Raw genomic sequence first — 26,140 nt, 5'->3', positions numbered from 1 at the left:
TTAATATTGAATTATTATTTATTCGTCCGTCTGTCTGACTGTCCGTCAGCGCTTTTGTTATAATGCTATAACCACAGGACTTTAGATCGCTTTGAAAAAATTTGAGGTGTTGAAAAATTTTTTTTTTTACACACAAAATTTATTTTAAGCGATCCAAAGGTCTAATTTTTCTATAAATAGATTATTAATGTGCATGAGAGATATAGAAAATTGCACTCTGCAATTTCTCTAATATTAAAAAATTGAAACTCTATATAAAACACATTTCAAATAAGCTTAAAAAAATCTTTGTTTGCAGTTGCCGACCTATATTTTTAGAGTGGGTCAATTGATAGGTATAATTTTTCTAAAAATAGATTTTATTTATTAAGTTTTTGTTGGTTTACAAATCAAAGAGATTTTCATAGGTTTACTTAATGTAAATAAAGCTCTACATCTTTTATGTCACTTACTGAGAGATTTTGAAACAAAAAATAGAAAATTGCACATGTTAAACAATTTTCAATATCCTAAAAAATTGAAACTCCCCCCCCCAAAAAAAATCTTTTCAAATAATGGCTGAAAAAAAGTTTGAGTCGGGTGTATTTTAGTGGGTCGGTAGGCAACTGCAAAGAAACCATATTTTTTAAATTTTAGGCCTGAAGTGCTTTGTACTGCATTTGATTTTGAACCTTGTTATATGAAATACAGTTCTCACTTTCCAATGACAATTTTTAACCCTCAACAGGACATAATTTCAAAATATCAAAAGGGAGATCCCAATATTGATTAAAACAATAAAACAATTAATCTAGATCCACGTGCCATACTTATAAATTTCATATGCCATCTCAACAGAATTTAACTACGATATTTTATAATACTTCATGTTATACGAAGTCATCGATTTTGTATAACATGAAATTACTAATAACGAAATAAACGTTTTTTATCAACTGATAAGGGTTTGTAAATTATAGAGTTCGCTGTAAAGCAAACATTCAGGTGACGCCGTGACCTTATCCGGCACGCGAGATTTGATAACAGGGAGTAACAGCCTGCTCGGTGTGTGTCTGTCTGTTTACCCAGCTGTCCCAGCGGGGGGACAAACGGGGGCAAATATCTCATAGACTGGATTAAACAAAAATGTTTTACTTGTTGACAGTACTCAATACATGACGGTACAGAGAGAGAGAGAGAGAGAGAGAGAGAGAGAGAGAGAGAGAGAGAGAGAGAGCTACTTTAACGTTGGCAACAGAGAAATGATTTTTTTGTGTGTTTTGTATCGTATCCAATTTATTCATCTTGTATTGTAATTTTTTTTTCATTTTAGGTATTTTTATTTTTAGTGTCTTCTATTAATTTTCCATCTGAAGTTGGGAGGGTTAATTTGTCATGTAATCATTTTCAACTTGAAAATTGATCAGATTGAAAATTAATAAAAGACAATATAGCAATAAATATGGTTTTATTTTTAACTGGGGCTAGAAACAAAATATATATTAGACATTGAATCTAATTAAAAATTAAAGTCTGTTGTTCCAAAACTTGATAACCAGGGTGAAAGGGAGCTAGGGAGGGAGGGGTTCCCGTTTCAACTTTTCACACAACAGTAAAGATACAGTTAAACCTCATGTTTATGCTCCCCCCCCCAACAATACCCCCCCCCCCCCCCCCGTGTGAGGCCAGACAGTGAAGGAGTGACCCCCCCCCGAGGAATGTATGTTAACTCGTATCACCTTACGTTACACATAAGTACATGTCCACCGTCGAACAAGTACTTGTTACGTCACAATAGAAAAACGTCACATCTTAGTAAAATATCAAGTGGTTTGATACAGTTTGGTTCATGTAACTTGGTACTGCTGAGGACTTATTGATAGACGTGCGAGACACTTTTTAACAAATAAAAAAATTAGCATATGGGAAAAAAAAATGGTAAAAGGACATTTAATAAATTATAAAAGCAAAGAACCGATTGAAATGATAAAGTTTTTTCCCTCTATGAAAATATTAATTTCAATTTTATTTTTAATATAAAAAAATCCAGCAAAGAAAAGTTCCTTTTATTTTCATCGCTTTTAAAGAAATGTTTATTATGACGTCACAATGAATAAAAGAAAATCGGCCACCGTCGAACAAGTACTTGTTATGTCACAATAGAAAAACGTCACATCTTAGTAAAATATCAAGTGGTTTGATACAGTTTGGTTTGTGTGTACATGTACATGTATTTGAAGATTTAATCTTTCATATATATAATTTTGAATGAGTAACTTATTATTGACATTAACCCCAGTCATGGGACAAAACAAATCGAAAGTTAAAATACACCGTTAACTGATTTTTTTAAAGTTCCCTTCGAGAATTTTTCACTCATATTGATTCTTTACCGCTTTGCTGGTGGAGGGCTGCAAATTTAGACCTGTACTCGGCTCCTTTGAACATTAATTTTTGGTGCCATAAGCAGCATCTATACTGCGACCTCAGTTTAAATTTTGATTTAAATGGTTTCATCCTCCCTTTCTTGCTGTATCATGCAAACTCTAGATTTGAAAGAAAAAACATATACTGAAAAGTTATATAGAGACCCCAACCCAACCCCGACGAGGTAGGATTCATAATGCCGAATCAGACGGTTTTACAACTCTCTCTTTCAAATATCTTCTCTCTCCTCCTCTCTCTCTCTCTTTTACATATATACTTTTTCTTGTCAACCTGAAGTATATTAAAAATATGCAAAAGGAGTAAATAAACAGAGTTAAAATCTAAAACGTATGTTCACTTATTCTTTTTTTTAAAATACAGATCTACATGAACAAATGGAATACTAGTACACTGTATAAATGTGAGAAACGGACAGAAAAATGTGTAAAACTGACAATTGTATCTGATGTAACTTCGCGGTAAATGTCCCGCTGCCTAATTTGAGATTTGTAGTGATGAGTCCCCGCCACCTCAATGTGTCTGTAAACTTCAGGGGGTGTGAAGTGTCGTGTATAGTACCCAGCCCCGTCCCCTGCGGTGAGGATAATACAAGACGAGTAGAGGTGTCGCGGGAAATGTACACAGATAATTACGCGACTTCTCCCGAGATGTCAGTTACAGATGTGGAAATATGTCATGTACATTTCAATTATTTGTCCGGTAATGCACAGATTATAGATGGCTAAATTAATTGTTCTGTGGAAATTTGTTAATCTTGGTATATTTGCACGAAACTTTTCTGAGGAACTGGGTGTACTTGTGAAGAAAAAGCCTATGACATAAAAAGCAATAACAAACACGAAACTGATCGAGCATCATATTTCAATGCAATATTTAAAACATATATATTTTAGTGTACATATGACCCCTTTTTTTCAACAGATGGGCATGAAAGAAATTAAATTGAATAAAACCACGGAGAATCATTTAAACTTTTTAGTATATGGAATTAAAAAAAAAAAGACCCTTATTTTATTTTGAAAGACAAATTACTGTAGGCCGTAATAAATCAGAAGATTATAAATAATTAATTGACTATACTGTTAGTTAGTCTGATTAAAATTAAAAAAAAAATATTTTGTAGGATGCTGTCCTAATGTATTTTTATATGACACAAAAATTATGCTTGTGACTAGATTAATTAATCTATTATTTTTAAAGATTTTTTTAAAAAGTTTGAAAAAGTTGTAATGTTTAGAACCGGGTATATATTTTAAAATGACTGGGAATTATACCGACTTCTCAAAAACAATACAGAAAACATTTCATGACCAAGTGCTCTTTTGATCTGATGAAAACATGAGCCGCATTACTCAGCATATTAAACAGAAAGCCATAAGAAATAGGTCCCTAAGATCAACAATTCAAAATCAATAACGATTATCTGATTCATGAAAATCATTTTATAATTTCATTTTAAATCATAAAAAAGTATCAGAAAGATTGAAAAAATAAAGGATAATTGCTTATTATTTTAAGGAGCATTACTTTGTTGGGCGCGGAGGGATATGTGTGAAGGGCGAATCACATACGCTGCTCGCGACAAAGGGATAGCGAAACATGTCAATCGTGGGGCTTTTGGGTAAATAAGGTATACACCAAGTAAGCGAAAAAAGTTGATGTTCTAGCGATAAAAGAGGTCTGGAATTTTTCTAGATCTCCAGGCAGTGAGTGGGAAATGTTAAATTCTGGCGGATTAACCGAAAGTAGCGAAGCTTGGCAGCAGAGGCGAGCAAGGTAAGATTTCCAAAACGTGTTCGGGACCTCTGAAGTCGGTCGCCATTTTGGCTGCTCAAAGAGTTGATAGTGTTACCAAAGATAGGTCTAGATAAGGCAATGTCTTTGTGTCATGTCGATCCGTCGCCCTAAAGTTTATCCAAGTCCAAAATTCGTTCTCAAAGCACCAAACAATACACTTAGTTTTCGTAAGATCCACTCTGAAAAACAACTCCATTATTCCAGAAAATTTTTATCACTCCATTGTTGCAGAGTAGAGAGAAAAAAGATAAGGTGCCAGAATTTTGAATCGTGTGTCCTCCTAACTTGGTGAACAGAGTTGTAATGGCTGTCTATAGGTCCTATAGCTTGACAGATGGTCTGGTCACAACTGTTGCTAGCAATACGTGTGTTTTCCCAGACTAGAGCCATCAGACACTAAACTTGGTCACATGAAAATTAACAGATGGAGTCTTCATAATGAAAATCAGTCCAATCTGTTTGCCCCCTTGATAAATCGGTACATGTGTTACGTTACACTATTTGTATATACGCTAAAAACACATGTGTGGAGCACATCTGCATTAGATGTCTGTTTAAAATTACCCCAACATGTGCAAGTTCCCACAATGTTTTTATTCATGCTTTTGCAAAATGTTACCATTCACCGATTTTCATTCAGAGCATCTAGTTTTCTTTTCATACCTGTTGGATGTACGTGGACTGACAGTATAACTAACTTGTACCAAATACCCCTAATGCAACAAAGCCAAAATCTACCTTGACTTGATCACTTCTTTGCAAATTTTCCATGTGCACTATTGAGCTAACATATACATACAGGTGCCTGTTACACAAAATTGTCTTGAACAAATGTGCATGTACTACATTTCACTTTTATTTTCCGATACTAGGTTTATGATTTGGTGATCACTGAAATGACTTAATCACACCTTCTGAAGAAAATTATTCAGCAGCAATGTTGTTGGGGGGGGGGGGGGATTACTGCATTGTTTTGCAGCTAAATATAGGCAGTTCTCTTTGGGAATTGTGTTAATTTTCCTCATAAACTGTCTATATTATTTGTCCCTGCATAGCAAATTTGTTAAGATTTCATTGTCTTCAAATTAAAAATCTTCCAAAAGAAATGAAATATCTGCCTTTGAATATGAAAGACAAGAATTGGAAGCAAAGTTTGTAAGATAACTCCCTGCCCTTTTACAAAGTATGATGTAAGAGTCAACCTATAGTACATATTTGTCAAAACACATGTTCTCCTTATTAACATGATTAAAATTCTGTTTACAGCCAAATAGAGTCAATGTCTCTTCTTTGTTTTCATTTGTTTTGTTGTCTGAATTCTCATGTGTACGAAAAACTTGCAGACAAACATTGTCTATTTCTAATACATAATGTATGTGCACAATAAAACAGTTCATTCTTAGAGATGTGTGATCAGTTTGTTGATGATCTTTTGAGGTCCAAAAAGTAGAAAGTACATTGCAGAGTTAAGTAGTGCTTGATGTGAAACTAGTTCATATGGCTTTGTTAAAATAAGGTTTAAAACAAAAAAATTCATTGTGAATAGCCTCAAATGGGGTGGGTGGGGATGTGTTAACTGCCCCCCCCCCCATGCATAACAAGTCCCATGTATTATATATCCAGTCATGCATGAATAACAAGTGTGGAATGCCTTGCTTCATTGATGTTTATTGTATATATCTAAGGACACTATTTCATATTAAAAAAAATGTCCCATCAACTTTCAAAGTACTGGAAAATTTCATGTATTAAATTTTCACAAGCGTTCAATCTTCAGATAATGTTAAATTCTTAGATCCCCTCCCATATACACCTGGCACATTATTTACAAAACCCCAACAATTCAACACTAATATACACACACCATTTGTGAAATTTCATTTTTTTTTTACAGGGTTCATTAAAATTCATGAAGAGAATTTTTTTTTTCTCTTTCTGAAAAAAATATAAAAGTGTCAACAAAACAATGCCCCTGTATTTACCTGGGGGAAGTCAATATTGTGTGTATTTTCTCTGGGTTATCTTGATCAGTGCAAACTGGACGTGTGAAATATTTGTCAGATAAAGATCTCCAGTAGAACTAGACCCTTAATCTGTGTTGTCATCTCAGTACAATAAATTTGGTGGTAGTAGGAATTTCTAGATTTGTAATCCCACATGCCAAATTCTTTTTTTTTTTGCCCCTCTTTCGCTTTTGTTGTTGTTGAATGTTTGTTTATTTTTTTTAAGTTGCATGTTTTAATGTTGTTGTTGTTGTTTGTTTTTTTTTTGAATCTTTCCTTCTGTTGTGCAGATTATGTTTTTGTTGCATATGTTGTTTATCTAGTTGTGAAATAAAAGTGCAAATTAATTTCATAAATATTGTACATAGTCCTGTGAAAAAAATTATTTACCTTTTTAGGCCAAAAAACCTTTATATATGTTTCTTTCTTTTTGCTTTCAAAATGTCTGACTCATTGTTAATAGGGGCAGGAGGGGGCAAATATAGCTCAACAGATTGATATCTGATGACTGGAAAGGGGACGGTGGGGATGGGTTCGTAGCCCCCCCCCCCCTTTATTTTTGTCTGTCTGTTAATTACACAAGTGCATATTGATGATAGCATACGAGAAACTTGATGCTTCTGTTTCATTTTATGAATGTAAACAAAAGAAAAAATTATTTTACGATGCTATCAAATCCCTTTGTATTAATCAATTCGACATCATTAACATAATATTCTGCAGTAACTGTTAATGAATGGGAAAAAAATGATAATATTTCATCTCATAAAAAAATTGCAGCATATATTTACAAATTAACTATCCTGGCCTGCAGATGGCATGAAAAGTTAGATCAGGGAGACAATTTAAAATTTCCAGCTAGAAAATGTGTTGCTTGTTTTTCCCTTTTTATTTTTCTTTGCATGTTTATTGTAATTTTTCTTTCTTGCATGTTTATAATTTTGATGGTTTATGTTTATATGTACAGTACAATCTGTTTCTATTGACGCCAAGGGCAGATGATAGCAAAATTGACACTTAGATCTAAATAAAAAAGAAACAAAAACAAAACTCATTAATCCAAAAGTATTTGATGACCATGATGACCATGGATATAAATTTTCAGTTTGGAGACAATCTCTTAGATTTTATTTTTCATCCTGGAGCAAAACAGATTATTTGGCCTGACTTTATTTCGATGTTTTTTAAGTTATTGTCGATTTGTCACTGGTGTTGTGAGAAAACACAGAGTCGTACCCCTTTATGAAATACTTTTTCGGCAATGGTTTAGGGTCATTGTAATCCACAAAGAACTTTGAACTGATATCCTGACTTAACTTAAAAGCAGGATGGGTATCGCCAAAAATTTCGTATCGCGATATATCACAATTTTTTCCCACAATATCATGATAATATCATGATATTTTTAAAAGCAGTTTTTAAAATGATTTTATATGAAAAGTCATTATTTTTCTAAAAAATATGCTAGAAAACAAAATTTTACTTTCTTGAAATTTTTATGTACAATATATAAAATCAATTATGTTTGGACCGTAAGATGCCGTTTTTTTCACTTTTTACAACATTTTTTATACTTTCTGTAATTGTAATTTGAAAGATTGAACAAATAAATGAATAATTTCTGGACATTATAGTATGTACCTAAAGACCGGTATTTAGGTCTCCGTATCACGATACGTATCACGCAACAAAAAATCGCGATATACCGGTATACCGATAAAATTGCACATCCCTATTAAAAGCAGGATGTTCTTTATACAGGGTCTTGAAGATACAGGTTGAACTGTATATATGCAAAAATGGTCACCAAAGAAAGAATTCCAAATGTGCCCAATTTTCATTCAGTCCATCATAGCGAAAAGATTATTTCATAAAAAAATAAAATGTAAAGATACTGAACAGAAAATATATATTGGAAAAAAATTCCACCTAAATGTTGCACAAAAAACCCACATATTGGACTGGGAAAATATACTAAACGAAAAAGTTTATTAATAATTTTTAAAATTGGATTTTTTTTTCTTGGTGACACCTATCTCTTTTTAATTTTGTTTTTTCTCTTCTGTTTGCTTTTGTTTTGCATGCCTACTCCTACCTTTTGTTTTCACGTCTGTCGTTTCAGGTATAACCCCAGCGGTGAGGGGATGAATTCCCCGCCCGGTGTCTCGTTTTTCAGGGAGGGACCCCCCAGCATGCTCCCTAACGTTTATACCTCTCCTCCTCGCTCGTCTAATGCAACGTTTTATCAGCATCACCGATTCCCACCGCAGCCACCACAATACGGCTCCCAGCATGGGGGGCCGCGACAAGCACCGCCCAATGTTACTGTTGATACGGTTAGTATAACGTCTTTGTTTGGTCTCTGTTTTACAGGTCGTTTAGCGGCGCCATGAATGACCCCAATACCCCCCATGGAACGTTTGGGGATAGGATGAATATGCATTCGGATAAGGAGCTTTCCGATCTGTTAGATTTCAGTGCGGTAAGTTTGTCGGTGTTGTCAAAATTTCAGGTACTGCGAAGGTAAGACACCGTTACACTGTTACATTCCCAGGAACTTGAGGGTCGTCACAAGAGTTACTAGTTTTTATTATTGAAGATTCCAGTTAACTAGCACCCCCCTCCCCCCTCCACCCCCATCCCCAAACTTCACGAAAGAAAGACTTAAAACTGAAGTTGTGTCATTGTAAGGAATTCAATAGACAACCTTCATCATCCATTTGAAGTATGCATAAGACCTGGGGGTGCCATGGAATCCTGCCCTCACCCCACATAAATTATAATGATGTAATCCCCCAGTTCTTACGATATTGCCTCCTCATCAACCCTCACTAGGGGAAGGAACCCATGGACAAGACACCCAACTTTTCTTAAAATGTCCCCTTCTATTGCAATTCTTATTGTTCTGAACAATCCTGTATCTTACAAAGCTGAAGATGACTTCTGTCATGTACGACCTTAAATTTAACGTTTTATTTATTTATTGCTTATTAATCTACTTCTTACCGATTGGTCAATTCATGTTTATCAAGAATTTTCTTTATTTCAAGACAAGAGGAATTATGTAATCTTGCTCTATTTTTTTTTTGAATAAAAACATTCTAAAATTGTGGGAAATATTACATTGGGGAAAGTATTCTCAAAGACAGGTAAGAGAAAAAAAAAACAAGCAAATGTATTAAGTTTATAATATGTTTTATAAATATTTTTTTCTTTCTCACTGCAAATGCAATCCCTATAAAAATTTTGAAGCTTTATGCAAATGATAACATTTAAAAGTTGGGAGTTTCTAAATATATATATATGCTAATGTGCTAAGTGTAACACAAAATATTATTTCTAAAAAAAAAATTGAGACAAAGAAAAAGCAGGTTAGGTTAAATGCACTAAATTCCCCCATGTTATGTACCAAAAGACTATATTGGTAATAACGAGCTAGAATACTAGGTGTAATATAAGACTATAGGTATGCTAGGAGTGTATTTATGTATGTGCGAGTGTATGTGAATTTAATGAAGTATGCAATAATAAGGCCGCTCAAAGAATGCCCAGAGAGATTGGTATTGAAAGTGGTGTGAACCGATCGCACACTTCAAATAAGATTAGCTTTGTGTGGGTAAAATCAGGCAGAAAAATCAGTCCTACTGTTGATTTTAAGTCTCTCAAGGTGTGATAATCCAGCCAAATCTGTTTTACGCTAAGTACTGTAATTCATTACTGTGTAATCTAGCCGTAATCTCGTTTGATGAAGATTTTTTTATACCCCCTTTTTCTTTTGTCCAATGGCTGGAGAGAATATATTTTTTTTTAAATATTTGACAAAGGGATCATGGGATTTAAGAGTAAATCAGGTTAAAATCGGAAATTTTAAGAAACCCACAAATTAGCTACAGGGAAATTTTTTTTGGAAAGAAAAAAATTGGGGTTGATGGAAGAAGGCTTATAGGAAATTTTGAAAGTAGATTGCATATAAATGAACTGAAGAAAGGGGGTTTAATGACATTCGCTTTTGATGTTCAAATATTTGTAGAATTGAGAAAGAATGATTTTAAAATTGCGGGGTAATTTTCTGTTGTTGTAGGTAGGTCAGTGAATATAAAGGTAGGGTCCCTCATTCTTATGGGAGTTCAGACCGAAGAAATGTTCCACATGCAATTACTTCTGTATTATAAACTCCACTAATTTTATGGCCTTTTTAAGTAGAAATTCATGCCTGAATGAACATCCTAGGCAACAGCTGTTCCCTACTCAGCTTTCATACAAAAAAAAAAAAAGAGTCGGGGGTTACTGACGACAAAGGTCAAACCTAATGTAGTTCCATGTATAGGTAAGAATTTTGAAAAGAAAGAAAAACTGAAAAAAAAATTAAGATAAGTTGTTTTGTTTTTTAGGCTGTCCATGAATTTGTAATTATTAAAAGCAGAAATCATAGAAGATTTTAGAAAAAAAAAAATAGAGATTGAAATGGCAAATTTAAAGGTGCTCTGTGAAAAGTTTACCTGTGTAAAGGTAACACAAGAACTGTCATTTAAAGTCTTGTCAGTGTTTAGGTTGGAGATTAGGGCATGAGATTGTTAAATTTGAGCAGCTGTTAGCCTGAGACATGGGTGCCCCCCTCAGTACACACTGGTGAAAGAAATCTGTTTGGACTGTAGAGATTGTGTTATTATAGGGGGGTCTATTATGCATAAAGGGAAGCGGTGGTTTAAAACAATAGGGCTTTCTTGGAAAATTTCTTGCAAATTAAGGCTGTATAACCCGTGGTTTTTAGGGGTTTTTTTTTTAGGGTAAAATTTTCTTAAAAAAAAAAATTCATAGAAAAAGTGGGAGGGGTGCTTGCTGTGATATTATTGGCAAAATCCTGGATATATTAATATCCTTGATGCCAGACTTTTGTCTAGCATTATTTTTTCCAAGTTGCAAGATTTTGCATATTATTGTGTGTTTGTACATGTTTAGTTTCTTTGAAAAATAGATGTTATAAAGTCATTATAACAGTAGAATACTTAAAACACATTTTAAAAATTAATATGAGCAAAGAAACATTTATTTAAAAATAGATTTTTTTCTCTCTCTGATAGGGATTGGCAATTCTTTTTAAAATTAAAAGCTTTTTTTGGAATGCATAACAAAATAAAATGTAAAAAAAAAAATAATAAAAAGCCTCTTATTCGACTTATATCAAGAATCAAAAATGGGACCATAATGTAGTAAGAGTTGAAACAAGGTCAGGGAAAAAATCATGAATGAAATGGTTGTGTATTGAATAGGAACACATTGCAGCAGTACACATTCCTTAGATATCAATCCAATCAATAATTCCCCCCTCAGTGTGGGAAGCACCTGTTGTCCATAACAACCAGATGGTGGCTCCTGACAGGGCCACCAGGTGGCCTCACCCTCCAAGGTCACGCCAGTGTTTGGCAGACTAGGGCTCAGCCAGTGATAAGTGGGAGCAGATGACAGACTGTGTCAGAATGGTGCTTGTAATCCATCTGTGAAGGGAAAACAGAAGTGAAAACATGAAACAACCTTCAGCATTAGAGAGTTATAGAATGGAGATCTCTTGCTGCAGAGGGAATACTGTGTTATGCTCTCTTTGTGATTAATCCTTTAAGAGTTTATCTAAAATTATGCAAAAGTCACTCAAAATGTGTGCTTCTGTACATGTGGCCTTGACCTTGTAGGGAATTGAAGATGAACTTTTCTCTGTGACAAAGAGATTATTTGACAAACTGATGGTCTTCCAGAAAAGACGCTTCTTCAAAATTAATTGCCAAGAAGAAACTTTAAAGAGATGAAGACTGGTTCTTCTGGAAAAGGAACAACAGATGTATGAACTGATGATTTTTAAAGACAATTTATGTTTTCTAGGTCAGCTCACAAAAATGAGGTTTTAAAGAGATGAAAATATAATGCTACTTATTCAGATCCAAGAAGGAAAAAGTGCAAACTAAGCCAATTAAATTTAAATTAAAAGAATATGCACAAACTTCCCTGATAGAATTTCCATTGATTGAAAGTCAGGAAAAGAAATTGTACAACTCTTGTGCTGAAAGTACTTGATAAAAGAAAGTACTTAAACTTAAATTATGTAATTTCCATTTCTTCTACTTAATCTTTGATCTTGTTGTAAAAAAAATGTACAAGATGAGCAAATTGTTCTTTTTTTTGTTTTGTTCTTTAAATTAAACAGCCTTTTCCTTTTTGGAATCCCATTGATTAAAAATCCGGAAAAAAAGATTAATGCAGCAAGTGCCCTTCTTGATCTGAAAGTGCTGGAGGTATAAAGACTAAGTTCTTTGTTTTCTAATTCCAACTTTATCCTTGAGCCTGCTGCGAAAAGAAAAAAAAAAGGAAAACGAAAAAAAAACCTTAACTGTGAATTAAATATATTGGTTAGCTGCGAGAGCTTGGGGGTAGGAAATCGCATAGCGTCAGGTATAGAGAGTTGATTACGAGAGAAAGTCAGCCACCAGATGAGGACGTGTGTTGATTACGGAGAGGTTGGTGAACTCTCTACATAAAGATTATGATGGAGACCAAGCACTGATTGAAGGGGATCAATGATTCCTATGGCCAAGCTTTAGTGGTGGATCTAGGTTTTTTTGTAAGTAAAGATGATGGACTCAAAACATTGATTGAAGGGATCAATGATTCTCTTTGCCAAGATTGAACAGTAACTTCAGTGGTGGATCTAGGATTTCTTCTTAGTAAGGATGATGGACCAAACACTGATTGAAGGGGATCTGATCAGTGATTCCTATGTCCAAGACTAGAGAATGACGTTAGTGGTGGATGTAGAATTTTTCGGGAATCTCCTGCTACACTTAAGCATTGGTTTGCTAAACCTCTTTGATGACTATTATGGCCAAGATTGTTCAATATCTTTAGTGGCAGATCTAGAATTCTGTTAAGAGAAGGGCCCATCAAGCTTGATACCTAGGGGCTACCCTTTAAGGACCCTCCACCTCAAGTCCATCCCCAGGAGGTCCAGATGAAAGCTCAGGTCAGGGGTTTTGGGGTGTAACACACTTTTATGTTGATCAGTCAAAAGGAATCTTTGAAAAAAAATACCCAATAGATTCTACAGTGTGAAGGGAATTTTAGGCTTTTCCAGGTAGAAAAGTCTAAAAATAAACACAAAATATGATTATTAATATTATGTCGTAAATGGATCTTGATTGAATATTGCATATTATAGGCGTAAAGAAATTAGAAAAGTACTCGCTAAATAGATTAAATTAACTGAAAACCACACCTTAGCCAATTATATATATAGTCTTACATTCAATTACCTCAACTTGTATTAATTTGATAGGTTTAAGATTTTTGTCATTAGACGCTGATATCATTGCTTGATTCGTTGATCAGTCCTTGTTAGGGCGAACATGTTTTGGTGGGTTTTTACGAGAGTCACAGATGAATGGTAGTTAGTACGGACTTATCTCTCAGTGACTGGTTCCCCCTTGACCGTTAATGACCAGTTTATGGTTGAGCTGTCAGTTGTTAGGTTGTTCATCATAGGCAATAAGAACCCACACAGAGTTGTTTTACATGTTGTCAAATTGACTTGGTAATAAAGAAAGTTTGATCACATTTTGACATAAAATGTTAAAAAAAAAAAAATAAAAGGGGTGGGGGTAAATGAATTTACAAATAAAAAACAAAGTGAATTAGTCCAGAAATTACCCTCCTTATAAAACTGTCTGGGTTGTAGAGAAAATTTTGTCATATAATTACAGAAAAATATTTTGTTAATACCAGGGTATATAATGGTAAGTTTAAATTAGATATGATATGTTATACAGTGTAGTATTATTTGGGGGAGGGGTTGGGGGTTGGGGTTGGAGAAAGTATGCAAGAGATTTAGGCTTTTAGCCATGTCAGTTTTCAAATGGTGGCAAATTGTGGAAAAAGAAATTTAACAAGTTGGTTTTTGATGGGTGACAGTATGGATGCATGGGTTACAAGATAAAAGGGAGAGAAATTCTGGGTAAGAATTGGGAAAGAAAATCTTGAAAGAAAACACATCACAGATTAATTTTATTGATAAGTAACTGTAATTACTAGACTTAAGTAATGATCTTTGTTCAATTAGCAACACCTGTCATGTTTTGATTATACTTCAATGGGTGAAAAAAAAAGTGACTTGAAAAATGTGGAAAACATTATTAACTATCAAAGGTTTTTAATTCAGGAGACTTTTCGATGATTTTCATAAATGACTTTAAATTCTGATTTTGAACACTTCAAATACAACATGAAGCTATATAGGGATAAAACATCAAAACTGCTTGATTTCACAATTGAAATTCTGATTTATCATCAAATTAGTGCTTCAAAAGCAAACAGGACCTACATGTATATAACAAAATGCCATGTTTACATGTAAATATTATTGTGCAAGTCATTGAGATTTTGATTGACAGGGACAGCTGAACGTCTTATTATAAATTACATCAAATTGACTATCGTGCTTTATACACATGTATTATTTCCTTTTTCCTATGTTTTATTCATTCTTCATCCTTTTTGCAAATTTGAAACCAAAAAAAATCATTTTTTTCCCCAAGCTAAATCAAAAATTTTGGGCAGGGTTTTAAAATGTTTTCATGGGTAAGTAATATGATTATTTTACAATGAAGCTATATTTATTGCAGTTTACATTGTGCTGTTTTTAGTTATATTATTGAGAATCATTGTGGAATATTGAATTTAAAATTTTTTTTTCTTTGAACAGATGTTTTCACCTCCGGTTGGATCAAATGCTGTGATGAAGAACAACCCCCAACAGAATAACCAAAACATGGAATTCGGATTCAAACCAGGTACCTCTTTCTTTTGTGTCAGTCGGTGTGAAGGTGTACAATTAAGTTGTTCATGTTTCAAAAGAATGAAATTGGGTTCAAATCAGGTACCTCTTTCTTAAGTGTCAGTTGATGTGAAGGTGTTCTAATCAGTTCATGTTCACATCAGCAAATGAAATTGGGAAGTGTTCATGTCATATTGTTTATGTTCAAAATCTTTTGAGTGTGTAGAGGACTTAGTCAATTAGCAATCGGGAGCTGATATCAGTATTTTACTTATACAGAAATCTTGAATCTGTTTAAAAAAGCTGACGTTATTGGATTAAATTCATGAAACTTTTTTGTAAATTAAAAAATCTCGAAAAGTTGAAGAATACGACCCTTATTCCTTCCCTCTTGTGACACCCAAGCTGCATCCACCCCGATGGGATCTTATATGTTAATAATATAGCATCTTCTTTGACCCCTTGATTAATCAGATACAAAATAAAACAGAAAAATTTTACCAAAGATAAAAAAATTCTCTTTATGGATTGAGGAAGCTGGTGGTTTATCACAAAATAATACACTATACACTCTGTGGATTGTAGAAGCCCTGATGCTCATGTATACTTATAGTGAAAAAAAGTCATGCTTTCTGCTGCAGTGGGGAGAGTTTGCTGGTTTCATGTTACAAGCCCCTGTAACTCTGTGCACTGATGTAAGAGAGGGCTCAGTGTTAGGTACATCAATACATTAATTTTGGCTGAATGTGGGAAGGTGCCAAAAATATCGCACTGTGTGTATCGCACTGTGTGACGGTGCACTCTGCAATGCCATAGTTTTAGCTGCTCTTTATTGCACCGAATGTTTTGTGGATTTGTTAAAAATAAAAAATATATGTTTGATGGATATAAATATGTATTGTTGTTGTTCCCAAATATTTTGGACCAGTTAAAGAAGACAAAATGACATTTAAAAATTTCGGAAAAGGCGTTTCAATCTTTATCTGAAGGTCCACTGTAAATATAGATTGTGTTGTGAAAAATTTTGGAATTCGGTTTCAAGTTTCTGCTTTATTTTTTGAAGCAAACACCTCCCTAGAAAACAAAGAACAAAATATGAATCACACTTGATGACTAATAAATTGGTCACAGAAACTTTAAATTTTGAAATTCATGTGGAGGATCCAAAATTTTTTAAATTTTTTTTTCATGGAAATTTCACCCATTACATCCCATTGGGTGGCCTTGAAATGCTTTTAGTGCAGAAAAGTTGCAGTCCAAATGACACAAAAATTAGGATGCATGTTTTGACAAAATTTATGATGATATGTAGTGGTGAGACCAGCGACATTGTTCCAGTAAAATTTTATGAGCATGGAATTGTATTTTGAGACAAAAAAGGGGGGCAGATGTGTTGTAATGATAAATGATAGAGTGTTGACAGCAATAAATTTGTTAGTTGTAAAGGGGCTTATGTAAACGTCATTAATTACAACACAAAATTTCAAGGTGCTGATTTATTGCAACCCATGTTAATGGGCCCACTTTTAAAAGTTGACCCAAATTAAGGATCTACACAAGTATTAGATTTCCTGTATATACATATTTAGCTTAAAAGGATTCAAGTGAAATGTTTAAGTATTCTTGTAAAAAATATATATATATTTAAGGTTAACTTGTAAAGCTCTGTCAGGAATGACCTAATGCTTTATTACAGAGTCTCGTAAAGGTCAAGGGTCAAACTTTGTGTAGTCCGGTGTCCTGGCAGTTTTTATCTCCATTGGCTCTTTCTGTTCATTTAACACCTGTCTAATGTAAACAAACCCTCCCGTATGTGTGTGTACGTGTGAAGTGAGGGCCCTTCTCCTCCTGATAAACGGGGGATCCAGCTACCTGTGTGTGTAAAAGGGAAGGGGGAGGGAGATTTACCTTTTACATGTAGCCTATAGCTTGTATCGAGGTGTCATATATATACATTCCCAAAAACCGTCCCATTATTTGCCAAGCCTATCTTAGTGTATGTATAGAATTAGGGATTAGGGAATGCTCGTAGATCCGTCAAATTCACACCATTGATAATGTCCAGGTAGACCTACTTTACAGAGGTGAAGATTTTGACAGGGCTTTAAATTGATTTTAGAGGTGTGTATGTGTATATTCAGGAGAAAAAAAGGAGCTTTTGATGGAGGGAAAAACTGTGTTAAATAAATATTTACTGGAAGTTGGATTTTTACAATTTGTTCTATTCATTAGGAAAAATCTTGTTTTTTAATAAAAAGTTAATTGATTTTTTTTTTTGAGAAGTTTGAAAATATAATGAATATTTTTATAGACCTCGCATAAGGAGTTAACAAAAAGATTTTCAGTCATCATACATCAAAAAACTCCACTGCTTTAAAAAATGTTTTGAGGTACTGCAGTTTTACTGTAAATATTTTTAATGTAAATTTAAAAAAAGACAACAACAAAATTTTCTCCATGGATTCTCATTCAAGGTCATCAAAAGCCAAAAAATAAGTTAATGAAATATTCTTGAAAATCTAAAATTGATAAGTAATTAATCAAATAATTAACACATTTATCAACTAACAAAAAGCAGCCAATGTCTTGCAGTCTGTTTAGCTTCCTCATCAAGTAGCTGTTTGTAGGAAGCTCCTCAGCTGAGAGAGAGAGAACCGTTTATTGATTCTAATGCGATGTGTGCCTTTTGCAAGGCTATAAAATGGCCTGATTTCCAACCCTGAGGTCAATTAGGACAAACATGGTAATTAGCAGGAGCAACGGCAGATAATACAATCTCTGGTGTTGGGATTTGGGGGTGATTTAATAAAGAATTTGTTTTGGAAGGGGTGAGGAAATTTAGTGTATTGGATCCAAAAATAAAAAAGAGACAAAAGATATAGCACTGCATGAAGTTGTAATTAGCTTTTGAAAGGAACAAGTTGATTTTTTCCCCATAAAATTCCATCTTGTTAGTTGAACAAAACAAAAAAAAAAACAAAAAAAAAACAACAACAACAACAACAAAACAAAAATAAAACAATAATAATCCAAAACCAAAAACAGAAAACCAAAACAAACAAGCATAAAAAAAAAAAATCAGAATGCTTAAAAAAAGATTACGGAGAGAAAAAAATGACATGGACAAACATACATGGATATTCAGAAAAGAGAAAGGACAAAAAAGTTATATATATGAATGAAGAATATTTGTGAAGGATTGACAAGAATTCTAATGAGGTGTCATATTTATCACATAAAGAGCTCTCAGATCTACACTTTCCTGCAGTGAAATGAGGAATAAATAACGCATCGGAGAAGGGGGGCGATGGAATATGTCCCAGATCGGTCAGAACTTTGTAGTAGGTCCAATAATAATTCTCCATTTCTGGTTTATTTATTCTTATATGGTTCAAATAAATCAGGAACCTGTGTTACGCATTCATGGTCAAAATTGGCCAAAATTGTCGGTGACCCTTTGATGTGTATATGGACCTAACACAGAACGCTAATTATGACAGTATAAAGATGTCACACTAAACTTGGAAGAGTGAAGTGAAGGGGGGCTAGCATGAAAGATTTGTGAATGTAGAGGCATTGCGTAGTAGTATTGCTGATTGGAATTCACCTAGTAAATGAACGCACCTCAAGTTTATTTGTGGACTTGTATGTACATTCATAAAAGTGGTGATTCCTTTGTAAAGGGTCTTAGTTTTGTGTTGTTTGTTTGTGTGTTAAGTTGTTGTTTGGAAAATTGAAAAGTTGGAACTTTTTTGGTTCATGGATAGATCTGTTATGTTTGGGGAATATGACTTTGGTATGTTTCTTTAATTCCAATACTAGTAATTAGCTGTAGTAGTAATTTTAACCTTATATTCTTTAGTTTCCTTTTCCATTTAATTTTATTTGAAATGATGATAATCATTTAGTGATTTTCATTAGTGGTAGTTTCGTTAGTGGTAACGAGATTAACGCTTTTGGGAATGTAGCTATGTCAGGAAGATAGCCTCAAAAAATTTTTTTTAAAAAAGTCAACTGCACAGATTTAGCTGATTTTCCATGATTAGTTTGTAGTAACGAGATTAACGTTTTGTGCTTTTTTTGTAGGATTAGATGAAGGCTCGTGGAATTCCAATAACCCTCCAGGCTCCTTTGACAGACAGGTAAGTGTTAACTTACAGACATTTTATATAACTGTTGAAAGACAGTTAACCTTAAATAGCAGGGAATAGTTACATACTAAAGACCCATACAAGCATTAGATATCAGTGTTCAAGATACCTAGGTTCAACTGCTTATGAAATGCAATATAAATTTCCTCAAGAAACTGCCACAAACGAAGGAAAAAAAAGGCTGCTTTTTAAAATGTTGAAAAAATATTGCTGTTTGCTTAAAATTATAATGTCCAAGTACGTTACAACATGTAAACATGATACTTTTTCTGTTTTAGATGTATGACCAAAACTTCAACGGCCAAACTGACAACATGCACCCTTTCTCCAACGAAGTTCCAAACTTAATCAATAGTGAGTACACCTGTATTTCTGATGCCTTTCTTTATTATATAATTTAGAGCCTTTAGTTCCTATGCTTTTCGCTCAACCTGTAGATCACACTTTTGAAACAGTCTGTTTACGAGAGATATAGTTTATTTGGTATTTTCAAGCAAGACAAAATTTTAACAATTTCTGAATCTTTTTTTGTGAACACAGGTATTGCTTTAATGACTTCCTTTTCCTAAGTTTTTATGACTTTTCAGACCCATAGGTTAGTGAGGAATGAGGCAACGTCCAATTCTCAAATTTGTTGTTGTTTTTCAGGCAAGACCCAAGATATGCCTTACAGGACACCTATACCTGGTTCTCAGGTGAGTGTTATTTTCTACTTAAAATAAAATCAATGTTTAGAGTGAATCCATGATTCTTTAATACAGTGTAGTGGTGTACAGAAAATTCAAGTCTCTTGACCATTATAACTGCAAAATCTGACAAGAACCTTTAGTTAGATCTTCATTTTCATTTGAGGTTTTAAAGAAGAAATGTAATTATGGGTGAATTTTTTTTTTTTTAAGAAATCACAGATTTTAGGGACAGTTGAATCCTTTTGACATGAATTGAGAAGACTTTGAAAGTAATAGCTCTAGCTGTTTCTTATGTACTCCCTCCCACCCCAAGTAATATAAATGTAAGGCAAACAAGGTTTTTGAGAACAGAAATGCCTAAAATCTTGGAAGAAAGGCCAAATATTTATTCTTCTTATAAGTAGATAAAGTGATGTCACATCTGGCTTAAAATGGTGATTAGTTCAACATAGCTTTAGTAGCAGAATTTGATTTTTCAGTTATTACATATTTAGCCTGAGTAGGCTTGGTAAGCAGATTCTGCCCTACATAGTCTTTACTCTTTAACGTCCCCCATCACAACAACAAAGATAAGACCACTGTCCTTGGTTACTGCTATAAGGAGGCCAGCTAGGACAATACCTAGCAGCTAGGACCGGTTAATTGATTCGCTGAGATATAACAAGTTTGTATTTGTGAACTCGGCGGGAAGGCTGTGAGATCAGAAATCCCTGTCATGGCCAGACCCCGCTCTTCATTATCTGAAGGAAGAAAAAGTCAATGGCTGAAGATGGTATAGGTTTCTTTTGTTGTATGAAATCAAGTGTTTAATGGTGATTTTGGCCTCAGGGCAGCATCAAGTTCTTTTTTCTTTTCTATTTTGGTAGAAAATCAGAATGGATGTTTTGAGAAAGAAAAAATTATTGTCTGTATGAGGTGAAAGTATGGTTCAATATTCTGCTTCTTTTTCCCTTGAGATATGTAGTAGACGTTTTAGAGTCCAGAAAAAAAGTGTCAAGTGCTGAATTTTAGTCAAGTGCTGAATTTTAAAAAAAATTGTGAGCCCTATACCCTGTGTTTTGGTTGCAATGAATTTTGAATTAGAAATTTTTTTTCTGGATTTCAAATTACAATTTACATATTTGGGTAGTAATGTAAATAACAAATTTTTTTGTTAAAAGTGAAATTTTTCCTTAATCATTAGCTCTCTAAAGCAAGTGAGAAACATCAGTCCTATTTCTCTGTTAACCCTGTATTTTGCCTGGAGGTGATAGCTGTACACAGACTGTGTTTTCCCAAAGACTCTTGGGAATCGGAATGCTAATCAAATTCTCCAATTTTCTCTCCTTTTCTTGTAAGGTTTATCAAACAATAAAGCCCCAGAGGAGAGCGATTTTTTTCTTGCTATCATATAAAAAACTGTGATATTTAGATATTTTCCTAAATGCACCATTGAAGCTTGAGAATATGTTTTAATGAGTATGGTTCATATATGTTGCTATATGCAGTTGAATCAAACCCCCAACCCCCTCCTTCACCTCACAAAGTTGTCTTCCATGACCTGGGTCCAATAGAAAAATCATCTTTTAATTGCGCTTTGTTCTTTAGAATGAGAGCTTTTGTAGTAAAATTAGTAATTCATTTGATTGGATTATTTACATTTAACAAAAACTTTGAGGTTATAGCTTCGTTTTTTGCAAAGAGAGGTAAAGCATTAGTTGAAATTTCTGTCTCCGTAAAAATTTGTTTGGCTGGGGAAAAGAACAGGTGTCCTTTCAATGTATTGTTTTGTGCGGTTCATTGTATCTGCAATCAGATTTTTCATCCAATTCCATTATTAATGAACTCCTAAATCTGGTGATAAGTTTACCCCCCTGGTACACCTATTAGATAAATTTCTTTATGAACAAAAAAATTTGAAAGGAATGGAGACACACAGTAGGCCTATGTGAAGAATTTCTCTTACTGATGTGTTAAGTATTTGGACAAAGATTAGTGTTTTACTACATACAGGCAAAGACTTGGGAACAAAGATATCTTGCTTTATTGCAAGGTCTCAGAAACAATGATATATTTTTGCTTTATTTCAAAGTCTCGGAAACAACTATATATTTTTGCTTTATTGCAAAGTCTCGAAAACAACGATTTTTGCAAAATCTCAGAAATAACGATATATTTTTTCTATATTGCAAAGAGAGAGAGAAAAGGATAATATAATTTGTCCTTTGAAAAAAAAAATAAATAAATAACGGATGAAAATAAAAATAATTAATTAATTTCTATGTCTTGGTTTGCAGGATGGTTAAAGTTTAATGAATAGAACCTTTTAGAGGAAGAAAATAATGAGAAAAATATTTTCTTTTCAAAAATTTCTCTTGATTTATAGAATTTTAAAGAAAAATAATATAAATTAATGAAATCTTTACATCGTAAAGAAAAAAAAGGAATGGAATAAGGCCATAATAAATAAATTGCTAGATTCTCATCGGAATTTTCTAAAAAATCGAGGCGGGCGGGCGGCTTTTATTTTATATTTTTTATTTTTTCAATTTTGCAGATTTTTTATTGACTTGGTCAATCGGTGTAATTTTATCTATAATACCCGAATAAAAGTCATAGTAAAGGTTTAATTATCTCTTACTTCACATCATCACCGATCTTTTTCAACCAATGACCCTTGTTTAAAATATACACGCATGTATTATAGCAATTACCATCTTTTCAGCTGTCAAAATCATGTCGACTTTCGCGGGATTTAAAACGAAAGTTGAGTGGTAATAAAGCAATTAAGACAAAGAAAAACAGAAATAAAAAAAAAATTGAGGCGGGGGTAAAAAAATCGGGGCGGGCGGGGATGAGAATCTAGGAATATCTTTATTATGGCCTAAAGCATTGTATACAATCATGAGAAAAAAACGTCAATTTCTGTAGTGGCTGCTCACTTGGCTGGTGTGAGATTTATTGTAGCATTTGACATGTAGAACAAAACCCATGGCCGAGCTCAGGTGTCGTTACAGGTAAATTAATTAGATGAGGAGATAAGACGCGCACCTGAGCCCACCTGTGATAGGTAGATAAGAGCAGGGGATGGGGAGAGATCGTAAGGGGGGTTCTGGTGCGAGATGATAGAGAGAAGATCATGGCGATTGGAAACGCCAGGGCTTTTCTTTAAATTTATTTTCCGTTTGGTGAATACAAATGTTTAATTGGCATTAATGATGATTGCTCAGGGTAATTAAATATCGGGGCTAAATCATTAAGTGTGTAATGGTTAACGAGTCAATTAAATCACTATATCGTTAGGGCTGTTTCAAAAGAGAAAAAGATGTTTTTGTTTTGGAAAGGTGTTAGATTTTTGTTTGATGAGAAAAAATGGTAATAAGGTTTGGGTGAGATTTTGCATGTTACATGTATATGCAAATTTGTTACCTATTTGTCAACATTGAGGACTGTGGTTGATAAGATTTAAAAGTATGTGGAAGATATTAACTCAGATCAAGTGTTTAATGCATATGTCTAACGTTATTGAAGTTCACCAAGATTTCCAAGAAATTAATGTGATATTGAGTTCAGAAAAGTCAAAGCCAAGAAAAATTACTCTAATACCAAAAATAAAACAATGAAAGGTTAAATGAAAATATGAAAAAAATTGAGATTTTCTATGATGAAAAATAAACTTTTAAAGGAAAAAAATAGAATAATTAGAAAAATGTTAGCCATGGTAATGAGTCAATCTTGCTTTTTTCTGAGTAGGGCATCGCTCTTTGAAAACTTGTTTGTCTTACAATTCAAGGTTCTTCCTGCATTGCCATGAGGTAACGCTGATGTAATAACGATGGAAATCGTATCTTGTAATGCTCTAAGATCAGATTTAATAGCCCTCCTTTTATTGGGATTAGTGAAAAAAAACAAGGTTTCCGCGCGACAAATTTAGCCTGAATTTTTTTTTTTATTTATTCATTGCAAGAGAGTTGAAGGCAGAACAATGTTTATAGGTAATGGAATGGCGATTGTTAAAAGAAAAGCCATCAGTGTTTAAGTTGTTGAAAAACAAAAAAGGGGTTTATAAAATGATTTGTAGTAAAAAGAAAAAGGCAGAAATTTTTCTTTGATAAATCATCAACAAATCGACAAAAAATTTCACATTTTTTCAGCATTATTCATGATCAAATCTGTTTTCAATGGGCAAAAAAAAAAATCAAAACAAATTATTTTTACAAGACGTTGACTAAATGTATGAAACCGTCTGTCCTTTCCTCATAAGATTGATCATTAATTCCAAAAAATTTGTGAAGGCGTTGTCTAGCTAATTTCCTGATTCCGAATGTCACATTTCTGACCATTCATAAGTTACTGATTTGAAGGTGGCACAGTTCTCCGAATTTTTTTTTTTACGACTTTGTATTTCTGCCTCGTTTTGTGTCTTAATTTGACAAGTGCTGGGAGACCTATGCATTTACCTGCATTTGTATTATGCAGATGAAGATGCATAAAATTTAATCTTGAGGGACTAATTTGCATTGTGTCAAGGCATTTTGCTTAGAGTACAGAGTTCTCTGTCAGTATGCTATATGTAGAAAAAAAGGACAGTTTGTATTAAATTTGATATATTCAGTTGATTTATGTATTTTGCTTGGGGAAAGCTGAGTGATATTTTTGTCAGCAGCAAGATTTCTCTTGCACCAGGAAATCAAAATCACTGATTTTCTACTGGGGTTTAATTTCTATGAAGAGACACATCAGTTCATCCACCTCATTAGGATCAACTTAGAGTGCATCATACATAAAAATAATGGAGGGTGCATATGCATTAATAATGGAGAAGAATAATGTCAAACATACCTATCAAAGTTAAAAACAATTTTTAGTGCACTTTGATGACCAGATCACCGTCACCCATATATTGGACATTAAACAACTACCCCACCACCACTACCAAAAATATCTTCAAGGTCTCTATTGCTGAAGCTTATTAAAAGTAGACCTTGAACATTTCAAATACAGAATGACAAAAGGTTAAAAAAAAATATTTATTTAAAGTCATTTTAAAAGTGTTTCAGATGTTCATGGATCCAAAATAGCTCTTCATTATTGGAGGCTGGAATAGCCCATATTATTTAATTTATAGGCCAAGCCACCTTAAATTTGGTAGTCTCTGTAGGTTAGTCATTTTCAAATTGTTTCAGCTGTTCATGGAACTAGTTCTTCATTATTAAAGGCTGAAATAGTCCATTGTTTAATTTATATGTCAAGCCACCTTAAATTTGGTAGTCTCTTTAGAATAAGAAGAACAGTCTAGATATGCTTTGTGCAGTAATAAATGTGATTTTGATTTTGTATTTTGCAGGGAATGATGGGAAACAACGTTCCAATGTCTCCTGACTCCCTCTCTCCTGGTGCAAAATCCCCGTACTTCTACAAGCAGCAGCAAGATATGTCTATAAAAGGTAACATTGGCAACTCCAAATTCCCTTTTCTCTCTCTCCCTCTCAAATCCTTCCTCTCTCCCCTCTCCCCTTTATCCCCCCTCTCTCTCTTTCTACATTTTCTCTCTTATAAACCCCTCTCTTCCCCCTCTCTTCTCTCTGTCCCCCCCCTTCTCTCTCTCTCTCTCTCTCTCTCCAGCATAACCATATTTAAGCAGATTACAACATTGATTTTATAGATCTCAAGTCCTCCCAGAAATCATTAGATTTTGTGATTTCCATTTGAAATGAATTAAAGTTCTATATCAAATTTTTGAGAAAAGAGAAGTCATAGAAATTTGTTCCACTGCAGTTAAACAATTAATATACTAATAAAGATGAAGCAGCTAGACTCAATTTGAAGAATAGTTTATGTGTAATATCCTGAAAATTGAAGCAGTTTTGATATTTTGACAGGTCGTCGTGGTAGTACTCATGGTGCTTCAGGTAAAAGGTCAAAGGTAAGTGGTTATGGTTCATTGAACATCTTTACAGGTCATTGACCAGGTCCCCTTGTGGATCTGTCATTAAAGAGAGAATTGGAGTTTCCAGGACACAATATGAACTGAGTTGTACAGCTCAAAAATCTTGCAAGCTTTTCATTTTTTTTTTTTTTTTCCATAAATGTGGAAGATGTATTATTTTATGAAGTGAATGAAAATGGAAAAGAGATTTTCCAAGGACAATGTCTTAATTGTCAGAGGATTTTCAGCTGCTTAATTACTGACCTACTTCCCAATGTGTCAGAAATCCCAAAGCCATGCACCCTAGCAAGAAGAAAAAAAAGGAGTAGGTCTTTGAGTTCATTTAAATT

General features: G+C 33.7%; 1 protein-coding gene across 10 annotated transcripts in view; it reads left to right on the top strand.

Moving 5' to 3' along the window:
• The first annotated feature begins 4,001 nt into the window (after window positions 1-4,001).
• Window positions 4,002-26,140, top strand: part of LOC134252901 (transcription factor 4-like) — a 55,262-nt gene continuing 33,123 nt past the window's right edge. For 9 of the 10 annotated variants that reach the window (XM_062735480.1, XM_062735469.1, XM_062735466.1 and 6 more), the window contains exons 1-8: window positions 4,002-4,203; window positions 8,350-8,563; window positions 14,971-15,058; window positions 19,129-19,184; window positions 19,472-19,547; window positions 19,842-19,888; window positions 25,209-25,308; window positions 25,744-25,787. In XM_062735480.1, coding sequence (XP_062591464.1) covers window positions 4,145-4,203; window positions 8,350-8,563; window positions 14,971-15,058; window positions 19,129-19,184; window positions 19,472-19,547; window positions 19,842-19,888; window positions 25,209-25,308; window positions 25,744-25,787 — 684 coding nt within the window. In that variant the 5' untranslated portion in view covers window positions 4,002-4,144. Of the gene's footprint in view, window positions 4,204-8,349; window positions 8,564-8,600; window positions 8,710-14,970; window positions 15,059-19,128; window positions 19,185-19,471; window positions 19,548-19,841; window positions 19,889-25,208; window positions 25,309-25,743; window positions 25,788-26,140 lie in introns of all 10 variants that reach the window. The other variant, XM_062735474.1, reaches the window with a different exon arrangement.

The sequence above is a fragment of the Saccostrea cucullata genome, unplaced genomic scaffold, assembly GCF_032062105.1.
Source record: "Saccostrea cucullata isolate Sc308-1 unplaced genomic scaffold, CSIRO_AGI_Scuc_v1 ctg516, whole genome shotgun sequence".
Taxonomy (NCBI): domain Eukaryota; kingdom Metazoa; phylum Mollusca; class Bivalvia; order Ostreida; family Ostreidae; genus Saccostrea; species Saccostrea cuccullata.
This window is presented reverse-complemented; position numbering and strand designations above follow the sequence as displayed.